This window comes from Rhincodon typus, chromosome 33 (genome assembly GCF_021869965.1).
Source record: "Rhincodon typus isolate 14 chromosome 33, sRhiTyp1.1, whole genome shotgun sequence".
Lineage (NCBI taxonomy): Eukaryota > Metazoa > Chordata > Chondrichthyes > Orectolobiformes > Rhincodontidae > Rhincodon > Rhincodon typus.
In genome coordinates, this window is record NC_063364.1 from 30456471 (window position 1) to 30474703 (window position 18233).

The following is an 18233-nucleotide window of genomic DNA, read 5'->3' on the forward strand; positions in this document are numbered from 1 at the left end:
TGAGTGAAGAAATTCTTCCTCATCTCTGTCCTGAATGGCTTACCCCTCACTCTTAGGCTGTGACCCCCTAATTCTGGACTTGCCCAATATCGGGAACATTCTTCCCACATCTAGCCCGTTCAGTCCCATCAGAATTTTATATGTTTTGCTTACCCTGCTACTCTTCCCACTTCCACTGGTTTAAAAGTGCTTTAGAAAATATGTGCTTTACTTCCATCTGTTTTCAGTTCTAAAGAAAGGTCATTATCCTGAAACATTGACTATATTTCTCTCCACCGATGACACTACCTGACCTGCTGTGCATTTCCAGCACTTTTCTAAAAAAAAATTCACTCATGGGATTTGGATGTCGCTGGCTGGCCACCATTTATTTCCCATCCCTAGTTGCCCTTGAGAAGAACAATTGTTCCTATTTCTGATTTCAGTAGTATTTCACTGATGTAAGAATGGGGAACATTGTTTTTCTTTGACGTAGGGAGTTGGTACAGTCTGAGACATGCCAGCTGAAAGAACAATTGAACCAGAATCAAAGGTATCTTTCGAAAGGAAATTGGATGACTATTTGAAGGAGAAGGAATTGCAGACCTCTGGAGCTCCTTTGAAGAGGAACGATGGGCTGATTGGCCTCCTCTGTGCTAGGATTTTACCTTTGATCCCCATGCAATCAGTGTCACTGCAGGAAATTCCTTTTGTGATCTTAATCTCCTGAATAAATGATCACTCTCATAGGTAATTGCTTCCTTGAACGGGGCTCCCTAAATAAATCATTCAGTAACAGGTTCAGTAGACAGCATCTATTTTATCGACAGACAATTGTAAAGTGAATAGTTTCTTCTAAAAAAATTATTATTAAATAAACAATGAGATGTAAAGGTAGAGATCTCCCTATCTGAGCCAGCAATTGATAAGCATATGACTAGCAACAATAAATAATTAATTTGCTGACTAAATGCAGTGATTTCAGTCTGTCTTTGATAAATAATTCATCAGCAGATATGAAAAGGATAAAGCATTGATCAAGTATTTTATAAATCTGTAACTCTGTTAACTGAACAAACTAAATGACCAATAATTCTATAATACTGAAAATAGATCATTGATAGCCTGATCTTAAATAAATAATGAGGGATATAGTTGATTGCTAATCAAGGGATTGCATGAAAGTGATACTATTATTTTATTCTAATGGTGTATTTTTCACATAAATTCTAATTGCTTAGTGTCTCTAACCTTCTCTGATTTGAGCTCTTGGTGTCTGAAGTTGATATTCCCATTTCTACAAGTCTTACTGAGTGTTTTAGCCTCAAAGCATGACCCCACCCTGACTTCCACCCTTGCTGATCACCCTTTCTGCTTCTTTATTTGCTGGAGTTCCTGTTGTGTCAAATCTCATTGCTTGGCATAGTTGTGTAATAAGGGCAAAGACTTGCATTTGTACAACGTCTTTCACTACCTTAGAACATCCTGAGGTGCTTTATAGCCAATGAAGTATTTCTGAAGTTTAATCACTAGACTGGTTACTAATTTACCCAAAGCAAGCTCTCTTTGAGTTCTCGGTTAATTGATATTGCTCCGATTGCTTTTCACTGGATGTTATCTTCCAAGATGCTGAGAAAATAGGGAAATGCAGGGCAACCCTCTAGTTCTGCTGTTACAATACCATAATTCTTTTCTCGGATCTCTCTGCCTGAAATACAGTTCATTTGTATCTTCCGGTGTCTGCCTTCTTTGTTTATTTTCCCCTAAGCCAGATCCTCTACGTGTGAATCTTTCGCTCCAAATGTAAAACTTCCAGAAAGCTGTCAATTGAGTGAGAGATACAGATCTGTGTGACCTGGTTCAGTCATTTTGATGGCTCATTAATTTCTGTTCAGGCTGGATCTTGTTTGTTAATGTTTTCATAAACTGGCTTGGCTTGTGGTCAGGTGATCACAATAGTTATCTTAAGTCAGTGAATTTTCCTTTAAAAAAAACATCTTAGTGAGTGTAAGGCCCTGTGTATTAAATGATAGAAGTTGAAAATTGCTGGTCCACTTTTAAGGTAATTATAATATTATCTCTGTAACTGTGATGCTTTAAACACTTGTTAGGTGTATCCTGAATCCAGCTTTCCTACAATACAGCAATGACTACACTTCAGATATATTTCTCTGACTGTGAGGCACTCTGCACCATTCTGAGTTCATAAAAGGTGCTATTGCTGTCACAAAACCCAGTAACATCAATTTTTACTTCTGATTACTTATGTATTTATTAATAAGCTCTATATTGATGTTTTCATCTTTAAATCCCTTTTCCATCCCATTCCTGTTGTGTGTAAATTAATTTTTAAGTTTGGGCATATATTTTTAATATGATTTTATTGCACTTTGAACTGCCTATGTAGTAAAATCTCCTGTGGGGCTTTGAGTATTGAAATCTTTGGCATGTTGGCAGTTTTACAATTCTGATTCACACCGACAGAGAGAATACTTTTCTCCTCTATATTATATGGTTTAATATTCTTTCATGGGATGCAGGTATCGTGAACAAAGCCAACATTTCTTGTTTGTCATTAATTTCCCTTGAGAAAGTGGTACTGAGCTATCTCCTTGCACTGTAATGCTATTAGGGAAGAAGTTCCAGGTCCTTACCCCAGTGACAGTGAAGGGGTGGCGATATATTTCCAGGTCAGGTTGATGAATGGCTCAGAAGGGAACTTGCAGGGGGTGGTGTTTCCATTGTATCTGTTGCCCTAGTCCTTCTGTGTGGTAGATGTTGTGCGTTTGGAAGGTGCTTTTGAAAGAAGCTTGGTGAGTTGCATCTCAGAAATGTGGAAGGAATGAATGATGAAGGGAGTCAATAATGTGCACCTGTCAAATCTCCCTTCCCCCTACCGCATCCCAAAACCAGCCCAGCTCGTCCCCGCCTCCCTAACCTGTTCTTCCTCCCACCTCAAGCCGCACCCCCATTTCCTACCTACTAACCTCATCCCGCCCCCTTGACCTGTCCATCCTCCCTGGACTGACCTCTCCTCCCTACCTCCCCACCTATACTCACTTTTACTGGCTCCATCCCCACCTCTTTGACCTGTCTGTTTCCGCTCCACCTATCTTCTCCTCTATCCATCTTCTATCCGCCTCCCTCTCTCTCCCTATTTATTTCAGAACCCCCTTCCCCTCCCCCATTTCTGAAGAAGGGTCTAGGCCCGAAACGTCAGCCTTCCTGCTCCTATGGTGCTGCTTGGCCTGCTGTGTTCATCCAGCTCTACACCTTGTTACCTTGTTATTTTAGATTTCCCTGTATATCTTTGAGTTTCTACCACTTGACAGCTGTATATGTGAGATCCAAGTTTACAATTATTAGCTTAAAATCAACTCCTTGTTGCATTATTCCAATGCAAATTTTCCATTATAAATTTCCTAATGTCTAGAGACTGAGAAGAGTCTGATAATTGACTGCTCCATTTGTCAAAGCTATAGCCTTGTACAAAATGTCTAGAGAGAGAGATACAGTATCGGATTAGTACTCACTTACAGTATAGTCTGTATGGACAAGTCAGAAATGTTTGAAGCTACTGATTGTGAGGCAAGTGCTGAATGTTTCCAAGCTATTGATGCAGACAACGAGCAAGGTGTGCTGCTGCTTACTGTTGTAACTGTGTGTATTTTTTTATTTGCTGCTTTAGTTGCCAGAATTGTCTAATTCTCAGTTCACCACTTCATCTATATAACTGGATGAAAGGTCCAAGCTCAAATAACTTTCAAAAAACTACAACAATCTCTAACATATGTCTAAATTGTTTGTGGTGCTTGGATTTAAAATGCCTTTTTCAGTTTTTGAGTTTTGATGTGCAAAAAAAAAATGATTGACGTAATAGAGATTGCATATGAAGAACAATGCAGCGCAGGTACAGGCCCTTCAGCCCTCCAAGCCTGCGCTGCCACATTTTGCCCTTCCATACTAAAACTGTCTTCACTTACAGGATCCATATTCCTCTGTTCCCTTCCTTTCTCATGTATTCATTGAGGTGCTTCATGAATGCTGCTATTGTTTCTGCTTCCACCAGCACCTCTGGCAATGCATTCGCCACCATTTTTGTGAAAAGCTTGCCTCACACATCTCTTTTAAACTCCGCCCCTCGCACTTTGAACCTGTGTCCCCTAGTAATTAACCCCTCCACCCTGGGAAAAAGCCTCATAGTTTCCACTCTATCCGTGCCATTCACAATCTTTTAAACTTCCATTACGTCACCCCTCAACCTCCTGCGTTCCAGTGAAAACAAACCCATTCTAGTCAACCTTTTTTCATAGCTAAAACCCCCCAGGCAACATCCTGGTAAACCTTTTCTGTACTCTGTCCAAAGCATCCACATCCTTCTGGTGGTGTGATGACCAGAACTGTACGCTATATTCGAAGTGTGGCCTAATTAAAGTTCTATAAAGCTGCAGCATAACTTGTCTATTCTTATACTTGTTGCTCCTTCCAATGAAGGCAAGCATGCTGTAAGCCTTTTTCCTACCTTATCTACCTGTGTTGCCACCATTAGTGATTTGTGGACCTGCACACCCAGATCCCTCTGCATGTCTATACTCCTCAGGGTTCTGCCATTCACTGTGTAATTTCCACCTGTACTTGACCTTCCAAAATGCATCACCTCACATTTGTCAGGATTGAACACCATCTTCCATTTTTCTACCCATGCCTCCAATTGATCTATGTCCAGCTGTATCCTCTGACAATCCTCCTCGCTGTCCGCAAGTCCACCAACCTTTGTATCGTCCGCAGACGTAGTAATTAGATAAGCTATGTTTTCCTCCAAATCATTCATGTAGATCACAAACAGCAGAGGTCCCAGCACTGATCCTGGTGGAAAACCATTAGCTACAGCCCTCCGTTCTGAAAAGCATCCTTCCACCGCTACCCTCTGTCTTCTATGACTAAGCCAGTTCTGCATTCATCTTGCCAGCTCATTCCTGAAACTATGTGACTTCACCTTATGTACCAATCTGCCTTGAGGGACCTTGTCAAAGGCTTTATTGAAATCTCTGTAGACAACATCAACCACTTTTCCCTCCTCAATCATCTTCATCACCTCCTCAAAAATCTTGATCAAGTTAATGAGGCATGACCTCCCCCATATAAAACCAAGCTGTCTATTGCTAATATGTCCATTTGCTTCTAAATGCATATAGATCTTGTCCCTGAAAATCTTCTCCCTACCACCAGCATGAGATTTATAGGCCTATAATTTGCAGGATTACCCCTGCCACCCTTCTTAAACAATGGAACAACATTTTCTATTCTCCTCCAGTCCTCTGGGACCTCACCTGTGGCCAAAGAAACTACAAAGATGTCTGTCAATGCTCCAGCAATTTGTTCTCTTGCAACCCATCAGTATTCTGGGATAGATCCCATCAGGACTCAGGGACTTATCTACCTTAATACTTTTTAAAGACACACAACACCTCTTCCTTTTTAATAGCAACTTGGCTTAGAAACTCGACACTCCCTTCCCTGAGATCCTCCCCCACCAATTCCTTCTCTTTGGTAAATACCAAACCAAAATTTTCGTTTAGGACTTCACCTACCTCTTCTGACTCCCTTGTCCTTGAGTGGGCCAATCCTTTCCCTGGCCACCCTCTTGCTTTTTGTATTTGTATAAAAAGCCTTGGGATTCTCCTTAATCCTGTTTGCTAATGACTTTTCATGACCCCTTTAATCCCTTCTAATTCCTTGTTTGCGTTCTTTCCTACTTTCCTTTATATACATCAAGGGCTTCATCAGTTCCCATCCTCCTAAACCTTACATATGCTTCCTTTTTCTTTCTGACCAAGATCATAATATCCCTGGTCATCCAAGGTTCACGTAACTTGCCATACCTATCCTTCAGTCTCGCTGGAATGTGCCTCTCCTGGACTCTTTAACTGCGGTTTGAAATATTCCCACATATCCAATGTAGATTTACCCTCAAACGGCCGCCTCCAATCAATATTCTCCAGTTCCTGCCTAATATTATCGTAGTTCTCCTTACCCCAATTTAACACCTTCATCTGAGGACTGCTGTTATCTCTGTCCATGTGTATCTTAAAACTCACGGTATAATGGTCACTACTTCTGAAATGCTCCCTCACTGAAACTTCACTCATCTGGCAGGGTTCATTTCCCAAAACTAGGTCCAGTATAACCCCTTCCCTGGTTGAATTGTTTTACGTATTGTGTCAAGAATCCTGAATGGTCCTTATAAATTCTCCCCCATCCAAGCCCCTAGTACTTAGTGAGTCCCATGCAATACAGGGGAAGTGAAAATCACAACATCCGTGCTGTTTTTACATCTGCCCAAAATCTCTACATATTCTGTATCTCCCGCTGACAGTTGGGAGGCCTGTAATATAGCCCCTGCATTGTGATTTCACCTTTCCTATTCCTGAGTTCTACCCATATTGCCTCGCTGCACATGTCCTCTGGCATATAAAGTTCCCCATGGTAGGCTCATGCAGAAAGTAAGGAGGCATGGGATAGGGGGAAACGTGGCAGATTGGATTCCGAATTGGCTGACCTTAGAAGACAAAGGGTGGTAGTGGATGGAAAACATTCAACATGGTGCTCAGTTACAAGTGGTATACCACAAGGATCTGTTCTGGGTCCTCTTCTATTTGTGATTTTTGTAAATGATTTAGATGTAGGAGTGGATGGGTGGATTAGCAAGTTCACGGATGATACGAAGGTGGGTCGAGTTGTAGATAGTGCGGAGGGCTGTTCTAAGTTACAAAGGGACATTGATAGGATGCAGAGCTGGGCTGAGAAGTGGCAGATGGAGTTTAACCCTGAAAAGTGAGAGGTGATTCATTTTGGAAGATCAAACTTGAAAGCAGAATACAGGGTTAACGGAAAGATTCTTGGCAGTGTGGAGGAGCAGAGAGATCTTGGGGTTCATGTTCACAGTTCCCTGAAAGCTGCCACCCAGGTGGATAGAGTTGTTAAGAAGGCGTATGGTGTGTTAGCTTTCATTAACAGAGGGATTGAGTTCAAGAGCCGTGAAGTTGTGCTCCAGCTATACAAAACCCTGATTTGGCCATATCTGGAGTATTGTGTCCAGTTTTGGTCGCCTCATCACAGGAAAGATGTGGAAGCGTTGGAAAAGATGCAGAGGAGATTTACCAGGATGTTGCCTGGAATGGAGGGAAGGCCTTATGAGGAAAGGTTGAGAGAGCTAGGGCTTTTCTCTTTCGAATGAAGGATGAGAGGTGACTTGATAGAGGTGTACAAAATGACCAGGGGGAGAGATAGAGTGGACAGCCAGCGTGGACATAGCTATTACGAGGGGTCATAGTTTTAAAGTGAGTGGAGGTGGATATAGGAGAGACGTCAGTGGTAGGGGTGTGAAATGCATTGCCGGAGAGGGTAGTGGAGTCGGCCTCATTAGGGGCTTAAAAGCAGCAATTAGATAGGCATATGGATGATAATATAAGGTAGGGATGGAGGTTAGATAGACCTTAGGTTTAGGGTAAAAGTTTAGCACAACATCATGGGCCAAAGGGCCTGTACTGTTCTACATATCTTCCCTCTGTACAGCTGTAAGATACTCCTTTTACCGTAATGTAACTCCCCTACCTCTTTTTACCTCCCTTTCTATCGCACCTGAAACATCTAAATCCTGGGACATTCAGCTGCCAGTCCTGTCCCTCTTTCAGCCAAGTCTCTGTAATCACAATAATTGTCATAGTGCCAAGTACTAACCAAAGCCCCCGCCTCTTCGACCTGTTTGTTTCCTCTCCACCTATCCTCTCCTCTATCCCTCTTCTATCCGCCTCCCACTCGCTCCCTATTTATTTCAAAACCCCCTTCCCCTCCCCCTTTTCTGATGAAGGGTCTAGGCCCGAAACGTCAGCCTCTCTGCTCCTATGATGCTGCTTGGCCTGCTGTGTTCATCCAGCCCTGCACCTTGTTGTCTCTAAGGCTCCCTTGCCTGTTATGCTTCTTGTATTGAAACGCATGCATTTCAGATCACCTCCCCCGCTCTTTTCAGCAGCATTTCCCTGCCTGTTCTTGTGCTTAATAATGTTTGCCTTGGTTTCTACCTCTCCCTCAATTTCTGCATCTAATACCCTACTCCTCTGGTTCCCACCCCCCACCACACTAGTTTAAACCCTCCCCTCAAGTATCCCCTCAAGGATCTGCACATTCTGATATCTATGTGTACCTATCAATCTTGTTCACATAAGTACTAAGTAGATTCTATCTTCTGAACCCTGTGTAGAAAATATTCTTTTCTCTGTATAATTTTTGTATACCAAACATTTTTACTAATTGCAGTTTTTAAAAAGATATTTCAATGTTTTTGATGCTTAACTGGTAATTTGGAAGTATTCTCTGCAAGCTTTGGGTTCAAGTTTGCTCTGGGTCATGATAGGCCATATTTTGATCATATCATGACTGCCAGGTTGTTAGTCAACCTGTAAATCCCTCCAGTGTTCCATTCAGTTCTCCAAGGGAAGGAAAGAAGTAACAAAGCTAGCATCATTCTGCCTAAGCTCTGGTATTTAGTTTGTTCTTTGTGATGCAACAGTTGATTATGGGAAAGTAGCATGTAAGCTCCCACTGTTGGGGAAATCACGTGGGCGTACAAGATGAAACCCCAAAGGTTCCGTAGAGGACAAAGATTCTGATAGATAGTTGAGCTTATAGCACAGTGTAAGATTTTGGGGTTTCGTTTCATTTTAAGGTCTAGGTGAATTTATAATGAAAGATATTTTTAATCAACCTGTTCAGGCAGATTCTGACACATGTCTGGAGTAGGTGTGACTTGAACCCAGGCCTTCTAGCCCAGAGGTAGTACTACTACTATAATGCTACAAGTGCCAATCAGTCTGTTGTTTATAGGTATTTCCAATCAACCTGTTCGGATGTGTTATGAGCAGGTAGGGCTTGAACCTGGATCTCCTGGCTCGGCGGTAGGGACACTACCAGTGTATCTAAAGAGCTTTCAATGCATAAATGTAGACTGAGTTGAGTGACCCATCTAAAGGTTCACTACTCCTGATTAATTCTAAGATCATTCCAAACATGTGTATGTTTGCACAAGTTTTATAAAATGTATAAAATTTGTCAAAACAAGTATAAATGAACAGTTCAAGCACATCTCGGATTGACTAAACGGTGTAAAATTCCTGATTGGTTTCTTTAAAAGTAAGCAGTAAAAGTGGCATCACTTCCTACTGTCTCCTGATTGGTTTTCTATGGTGTCTGTTATTTATAAGATCATCCTCTTCATCATAGTTTGTTTCTGTTTTTGATTTCTCACTAAGAGAATAGGAAATTTTACAATATTTATATTTTGCACATCTCTATCTTGGCATATAAGGTTCAACATGAAAAATTTCCAATTAGCAATGTGGTTAATTACACAGCTATTTTCAAAAATAGCTATTCTTAGTTTATCTGCATGTGATATTTTGGTATTCATGACATGTTTAATTATCAACATGTAACTTTTCAATTTTTGGCCAACTATCTAAATAAAATGCAGTAATGTGCAGTTTCCTACTCAAATACTAGTGTTGAGACTGCTCCTAAACAGTGGATAAGCTTCCATGCTGATAACCAACCATTTTGCAAAACTGACTGTCCATTGACAAAATTTAACTGATTTGAATAAATACATGCATGTCTTGTAATATCATAATAAATTTTTTAAAAAATTAAAACAAACCTCTGTGAAACCCTTTTTTCCTGGATGACTCTTTACTTCACCTAACTCATGAGAGAATCTATTTCCTTGCTCTCCTGTGCGTGTATCTACACTTTGTTATATGATGGTTCATCCAAAATGAGGAGAATTCAATGCCTGCTGTACCTCCTTTTTATTTCCCTCATGCAGAAGCACACACTTGTAGCCCAGATATAAGACAAAGGGGATGGGGAGTTTCATTCTGTGTTGACTGTGATTCTTGGCATGCACTAATAATTTTAATTTGCTTTCATTTTGATTGCTGTTTGGCTATAAGTTCTGTTCTAACCAGCAGAAATGTGCATGTTTTGGTTTTTCCTAAATATGTACTTCAGCACAAATACAATTGGGAATATAAAATTAGATAATGGATATTGTCTGTGCTTGGGAAGCTACTAAATGTCTTAAGGTCTTGAAGCATGGTTCCTTTTGCCTAGCTTGACAAATGCTCTTGTATGTGGTAGCATTACTAGTCTTGAAAGCCTTGTTCTATTTTTTTGTGCATGGTGGCTTGTTTTGCATAATCATGAAGGATCCTTTTCCTAACTTACAGTTGGCTATTAACATAACCTAGCTAAGTCTTTTTGGGCTAGTTTGCCGAATCAATTTGTATATTCTAAATTCAGTGACTCATTTAGGTTGATGATTTACTGTACTATTTGCAATTTCCAAAATAAATCCGAAAACAATGCAAAAAATCTGCTTTAACTAATCTATTATAAATGCAGCTTTGCATTTCTGGTCTTGCCAGGTTATTTTCTAGCAAAGCATAGGTTTAAAATTCAAATATATGTTGAATTTGTTCTTCCTGTTAAGGCCAATGTGTTTTCCTTTTTGAATTAGTTTTGCCAATCAAATCTGTACTTTTTTTTTTTTGAAGGGATCCTCTAATTAGGAATCTCTGATTACAATTTCTGTTGATTACTGTTTCAATCTGCTTAGAATGCACCACCTGTTCGCCTACGCCACAGACGGTCACGCTCAGCGGGTGGGGAACGATGGGTAGACCATAAGCCAGTTGGTAGCGTGGAAACAGACACTGTCCTACAGCCACACATTCCCAATGCCATCACAGTGGCAGTGCCAAATGAAAAAGCTCTGGCTAAGTGTGACAAGTACATTTTGACACACCAGGAGCTTGCATCGGATGGGGAGATTGAGACCAAGCTCATCAAGGTAATGAACAGAATTGCAGCAAAATCCAAGTTAACCAATAAAGCTTAAGAGATCACAATTCTTGATTTAGACCATTTTATTTATCAGGTTTGATGTTTCTAGTTTTTACTTCAAGTAACAATTTTCAAATATGTTTTAGGTAAAAGTGATAATGATTTCAGTTTTGAGAATGGCAATTTGTTGTCAATTCAGTTTTATTTTAAAGATGGTACAAATAACCTTTTCTTTAAAAAAAACTTGGTACTTAAAGTTCTACTGTATTGTCATGATGGCGTCTAGTGTGAATTTTGTTTTAATTTGAAGGGAGACGTTTACAAGACCAGGGGTGGTGGGCAGGCCGTCCAATTCACAGATATTGAGAAACTAAAACAAGAGACACCCGGCAGTACAAGGTATGTATTGTGGCACTGTGTGTCAATTTCAATTAACTATGATCATCAGTTTTGGAAGGTTAGCTTGAATTTGCAAGCATAGATTTACTGATGGGAAGAGTGGTAGAAAGTTTAATGTTAAGTGATGTCTTGTTAAAATATATCTCTCATATATTTAATACAGTACATTGAAGTTAAAACAATACGCTTTGGAATTTCCAAACAGTGTATACCCATTTGTAATTTGAGTGAGAACTGCATGTTGTAAACTGAACATTATACTCTTGTACTTTGCACATTTTTGACCATTTTTTTAAAACGTTATCATTTAGAATTTTAAACAATGAAGCTCCTTGATTATTTAGTGTTTTGAAAATGAAGCAGGTGATTAATTTTAACAAAGAAATCAGAACAGTGATACTTGGTAAATAATGAATTTACTGCAGTTATTGGTTAAATTGGTTTCTTGTACTGTTGGGAATCTGACCCTTTGTATTGAAACTTTAAGAAAATGAATGCTCACAATCGCAAATTACCATCTTCACCTGCAGTTAGTAAAGTTCATCCTTATTGGCTCTTAACAGTGCATATGATTTCAGCCCACTCTCTTCTTTTAAAATAAATATTTGTTCAGAGATAGTAGGAACTGCAGATGCTGGAGAATCTGAGATAAAAAGGTGTAGAGCTGGATGAACACAGCAGGCCAAGCAGCATCAGAGGAACAGGAAGGCTGACATTTCGGTTCTGTTGACTTTTGTTTTTTTTTCAAATTTCTTTGTTGCATCAAATATATTAGCCCATTACTTGTTAGTCTTTTGATCAGTCATGCAAGGACTTCGGTTATCTTGGTGTATGAGATAATTAACATAATCAACTAGGTAGTCAAATCATCTACACAGGAATAGTTATGTCACATTATAATCTATCCTGATGGTAATATATAGCATAGTGAAATTGGGAGCTCCAACATTTTTGATCCCGGAGAGCTGTAAGCTGTAAAAGGCATGGTATGTTTCTAGCAGTGCAATGATCTTGGAGAATCTGTAAGTAATGTTCACCTTTTTAATTTTGTCTTCACTTATTAGAAAACGCAGATCTTCACAATCAGCACCCCCTCAACAAGAAGAGACTACAGAATCGGAATGGACTGATGTGGAGACAAGGGTAATGACTTGTATTCTTAGTGTTTTGAAGCTTAAAGCCGAGCACTGGGTAGCTTCCTCAAACATCTCTCAATTCCTCTGCTTATGCCAATGGCTTGTTATCAACTGTAATATTAAAGATCATTAATACTGCCTTTTCAGCTTGTGATGCTCTGTTTTTTCAGTGTTCTGTTGCTGTAGAAATGAAGGCAGGAAGCAACTTTGGACCTGGATATCAGCACCATGCTCAACCCAAGTATGTCTTCTAACCTGCTTTAGGTTTATTTTGCATGATCTTTTATTTGTCTCAGAACAGTCAGCAGTCCTGAATTGTGTTGCAACTCTGGTTTGAGATGGTCAATAACTTATCCCAGTGCTTGGAATTCTAGTTCTTCTCTGCAAAATGTCCCACAGCATATTTTAGGTTGAGTTTGGATCTCTGGAAAGAGTGGTCTATCTGCAGAGGTTTTGACTTAGCTTGCTAATCATAGTTACTGCATGTAGTCAACTTGGGTAGCAATGCAAATTCAGCTAACAGTGGGCCGAAGGTTTCTGGTATGGTGTGAGAGAGAGAAAATGGATGGGGCACTTTTAAACAAAGATGTAAAGAAGCTGCTCCCAGTAGCTGATGATGTAGGGACTAGGGGACTCCGGGCTGGGCAAGAGACATGAGGATAGGGTTTTGTTTTTTTTTTTGAGCAATATATGCCAATGATCTGGAATTTGCTATCTACAAGGCTGGGGGAAGCTTAGGCTGTTATTGATTTCAAAACAAAATTGCATGGGCAGTTGAGAAAAATGAATCTACAGGGATTGAGTGGAGCCAGGGGATTGACAGAATTGTTCTGCAGAGAGCTAGCATGGATTTGATGGGCCAAATAGTTTCCTCATTACATGATCACTCTGATTTGTTTTTGATTTTACTCACATGGCTTTTTTAAGTTATTTCTCTCCCTTTTGTTTCTAGGCGCAGAAAACCATAAATGCCAGATACTGTATACAAACTTCCTTCAACAGAATAATCTTGAGCAATAGCGGACATTTGTTGAATTTCTGCAGGGTAGATGATACTATGCAAGATTAGGGTGAATGTGATATCAATGCTGTAAACATTTTGAACTGAGACAGTAGTAAATTTAGCTGGCTTGATTTGTATATATTTGATATTCAGGTGCCTTTTCATTGCACACCAGATTATGTATTTTACAATATGAGCATTGTACTCATTTTTACATGTGGATACAAATTTTATACCTTTCCCATGTAGGTTAATCATGATCCTTTTGTTTTGAGATTTTTGTTCAAACAAATGGCCAGTATCACTGAAAGAAGAAACTTTTGTGTTTACAGATTGGCTGTGGTTTTCATAAGACTATTTGGGAAATTATTTTTCTAAATTGCAGCATCCTATTTGTGACCTTTTTTGGTTGTTGTCTTTTTAAAGAAAAGAAAATAGGATAATGCTTGCCACATGTAATTTTTTTTTTTAAAAAAAGCAATCAACATTTGATCACCAAACCCTGGATAAACCCTGGCATCACTTGTGTTTTGAGCTGCTGCTATTGTTCAGTTGACACAATGCACTTTAGAATGAACCGTTTTTTTGTGTGTATATGCATGTCAGCATCACGGCAACATCTTCTATTTCTCATACCATAAGCTTTTCAATAGCCAATAATTTCATTAACTGTACATTGTAAACAGTTTGACCTAATAGACTTTTGCTTAACATGTTTTTGTTGGAAATAATCTGAATATTTTATTTACGTTAGCTATTCAGTGTCTAAACTATAAATAGTCAATTTTGATTAAATTGTTGATACACTATAACGTGATGTTTTGTGTGGGTCTCTCTCTTCACCAATATGGGAAGAATAGAAAATATCTGCTGTTGAATTCAGCATTTGAAGATCTATTTTAATAGTTTTTCTTTTGCTTTGTGAAAATATTAAAAGTGCATGTGCGACACTACATTTCCTCTTGGTCTGAATACATGAAAATACAAATGTGGTTAAAACCACAATTTCTGCAGCAGCAAGTTTAAGAAGCCAACTTTTTATTTTATATATTTGTTTATACAATACCTTTACTGCTTCAGTTCCAAAAGAATACAAACCTATCCAATTGCCTTCTGCTAAAGTAACATTGGGTATTTCAATACCTAATGTTTAATGTATGTTTTATATAATCTATTTGTCTACTTGAAGTGAGTTGGGCTTGTTTCTGCTCATTGCAAAGCCCCGTGATGTTAATAACTCCACTCATCCTGTTCACCATGTACATATTCCTGAGTTCTTCTTGGCTTTTACCTATTTTCAACTAACTACAGATTATTCTACTGGCTGTTCCAGGTGCCTTTAAGTAGCAAAAGGGAACTGGTCAAGGGCAGCTAGTTATTGCTCAGTCAGAAAATGGCTAAGATGGATCACCAAGTACTTGTTGAACTGCAGTCTGCATCTTTTATTGGGAGGAGGTGGAGAGGCCAAGCATAACTGTAGCATTGGCACAACTTGTCTGGCATACTACATGACCTAGAAGACCCTCGCGTATGGTGAGGGCAAACTGAAATTTTATTACTGTGCTAAAGGTGCAGTCAAATCATATGAGCTAAGGTGAGATGAGAGTGACAGCCTTTGACATCAAGGCCTCGTGTGTGTGTGTGTGTGTGTGTGTGTGTGTGTGTGTAGCCCTAGCAAAACTGGAGTCAATGGGTATCAGGGGACAAACTCTCTGCTGGTTGGAGTCATACCTGGCACATAAAAAGATGGTTGTGGTTGTTGAAGGTCGGTTATCTCGGCTCCAGGACATCTCTGCAATAGTTCCTCAGGGTAGTGTCCTAAGCCAAAGCAACTTCAGCTGCTTTATTGATGACTTTCCATCCATCAGGTCAGAAATGGGATTATGCAATCATTGGCAAACAATGTTCAGCACCATTCACAACTTCTCCAACACTGAAGCAGTCCATGTTCAAATGCAACTAGATCTGGGCAATGTCCAGATTTGGGCTGACAAGTAACAACATTTGTGCCACACAAATGCCAGGCAATGACCAGTTCCAATAAGAGACAATCTGATCACCGTACATGACATTCAATATTGTTATCATTATCCCCACAATCAACATCCTGAAAGTTACCATTGATCAGAGACTCAACTGGATGCACCACATTAAAATAGTGACTACGAGAGCAGGTCAGAGGTTAGGAATACCGTGGTGAGTATCTCATTCCTGACTTCCCAAGCCTGTCCACCGTATATAAGTCCACAAGTCAGGAGTGTGATGGATCACACCCAGCTTGATTGGCACCGCATTCACTTCCTCCACCAGAACTGAGTTCTGAGGAAGGGTCACAGGACTTGAAACGTTGACTCTGATTTTTTTTCTTCACAGATGCTGCTGGACCTGCTGAGCTTTTCCAGCATTTTGTTTTTGTTTCTGATTTACAGCATCTGCAGTTCTTTCGGTTTTTAAGGGCAACCGATACGTGGGAACACTACCACCTGCAAATTCCCCTCCAAGCCACTCACTCCTGATTTGGAAATATGTCGCTGTTTGTTCGCTGTTGCTAGGTCAAAATTCTGGAATTCCCTCCCTAAGGGTATTGTGGATCAACCTGACAGTATGTGGATTGCTGTGGTTCAAGAAGGCAGCTCACCGTGACCACCTCAAGGGCAACTAGAGACCGGCAATAAAAAGCTGGTCAGCCAGCGATGTCCATGTTCCGTGACTGAATTTTTAAAAATTCCTTCAGTAGCAGTAAATCTCGACCACGGTTGTATGCCAACTTTTCTTTGGAGCGGAGGTTTAAAAAGACCGACATATCTGAAGATCCAATTCTACATTCTGACACTGTACCATGCAAAGACAGTATTGTACGTGAAATAAAATGAATACCCCCAAAAAAATTGTGGATCCAAGATCTATTCAAATCTTGAAGAATAATAAGATGACCTTTTCTCTTTCTCACTTCCCACTAAAGCATTTGTGAATTTAAAACAGTGTCCAAAATCTTCCTGCTTAACTTCCCCTTCCCATTCCCAGGATCATACAGATTCATGAATGGTCCATCAGTGAAAGAAGCCCTCGTTTCTTTTGGTTTGATTTGCTGCCAGCCAAGCAAGTTTAAATTTTCTATTTTGGGGAACTTTCACCTCACTCCAGTCAATTCTTGCACTCTTCTTCATTTTGCTCTTGTTTATTTTATCACACAAGGTTTGCTGTTTGCACAAGAAGGATCGTTTAAGACTTTTGAGTACGCAGTTTGTTCAACCAGTGTCACTTGGCACTTTTATAGGTAGATCACCATTTATTATGTTTATTTTATTTCAGTACCTTTTTGCCTTGACAAGAATTGTCAACACACATTGATATGACAAACAGAAGCACACATTCACATTCGTATTCTGCTCTTACTGAACTCTGCCAAAATATATGCAACAAACTTCAATACCTTTTTTCACTTGGTTTTTATTGGATTCCAAAACTTTTTGATTTGATTTATTATTGTCACATATACCTAGGTACAATGAAAAGTTTTGTTTTGTGTGCAGTACAGGCAGATCATGCCATACAAAGTGTATCAGCACAATAGAACAGAGCAAAGGATACAATGTTCCAGCTGCAGAGAAGGCGCACAAAGAGCGAGATCAACATTAAATTAAAATGAGCTGCTCTCAAATCTGTTGGTATGTGTGTTTAAACTTTTGTATCTTCTGCCCAATGGAAGAGATTATAACTGAGGTGAGAGGGTCCTCTGATTATGTTGGCTGGCTTGTGTGATGTACTGGGCTGTGTTCACAACTCTCTAATTTCTTATGGTCCTGGGCAAAGCAGCTGCCATACAAAGCTGTAATGCATCTAGATAGAATGCCTTTTGTGGTGTTTCTACAAAAATTGGTAAGTGTCTTTATGGACATGCCGAATTTCCATTGCTTCCTGAAAATGTAGAGGCATTGTTGTACTACCTCGACTGTAGTGTCAGTGTGGGTGGACTCAACAGACTCGTGACCATTACTGGTCCTGTGTTTTACTGGTGATTAATTGAGCATGAATTATGGCAATTTCTTATTAGGAGCATTGGCAATGTTGTTGAGAAAATGATGCTGATTTCCATCAAGTGGCTTGACTTGTATTTACCAAAGCAAAAAAAATTAGTTGTGTAATCACAGTCCTAAAGCAGGACTTGCATTTAAAGCAGAGCAGAATCCCACAAGCAGTAATGGGCAGAATGTTCTAGGGGTCTCAGTGACATGGAATATTGTAGGATTTGAGCTAGAATCTGATGAAATATCTGGTGAGGCCCATCCTGACGCTGGGAGAATCTCACTCCATCTCATGCTTTTCACAGCATGGCACATTTCTTGCTAGGTAGCGCTGAGTTGTCAACAAGGAACAAACACTTCCTTTGACTTGAGCATCTCATTTCTTTTTTTGGAATGGAAGTGTCAAATTTTGGACAGATATACAAGCTTTTTAAAGGCATGGAAAAGGTAAACCTATAATATTTGAGTTAGGGACACTGTTTCTAACTTTTTAAAAATACACAAACATAAGCTCAATTTTATTCATTCTTGGGATATAGTCATCATTGGCCAGGCTAACTTTATTGTCCAGAGGATATAATGAGTCAACCACATTGCTGTGGGTCTGCACATAGGTCAGACTATGGTAATGACAGCAGATGTCCTTCCCTAAAGGTCCAGATGGGTTTTCACGATAACTGAAAGTGGTTACATGGTCACCATTGCACCAGCTCTTTATTCCAGAATTTTTATTGAATGCAAGTTTTATCATCTGCCATCGTGGGATTCAAATGCATGTCTCCAGAACATTAG

The 18233-nt window shown here is 39.7% G+C and overlaps 1 protein-coding gene across 3 annotated transcripts in view; it reads left to right on the forward strand.

Annotated features, from left to right (window-relative positions):
* Positions 1-14369, forward strand: part of kif23 (kinesin family member 23) — a 92158-nt gene extending 77789 nt beyond the window's left edge. For all 3 annotated transcript variants that reach the window (XM_048615928.1, XM_048615929.1, XM_048615931.1), the window contains 5 exons: positions 10652-10885; positions 11189-11277; positions 12342-12420; positions 12584-12654; positions 13366-14369. In XM_048615928.1, the coding sequence (XP_048471885.1) occupies positions 10652-10885; positions 11189-11277; positions 12342-12420; positions 12584-12654; positions 13366-13381 (489 nt within the window). In that variant the 3' untranslated portion in view covers positions 13382-14369. The remainder of the gene's footprint in view (positions 1-10651; positions 10886-11188; positions 11278-12341; positions 12421-12583; positions 12655-13365) is intronic.
* The last annotated feature ends 3864 nt before the right edge of the window (positions 14370-18233 follow it).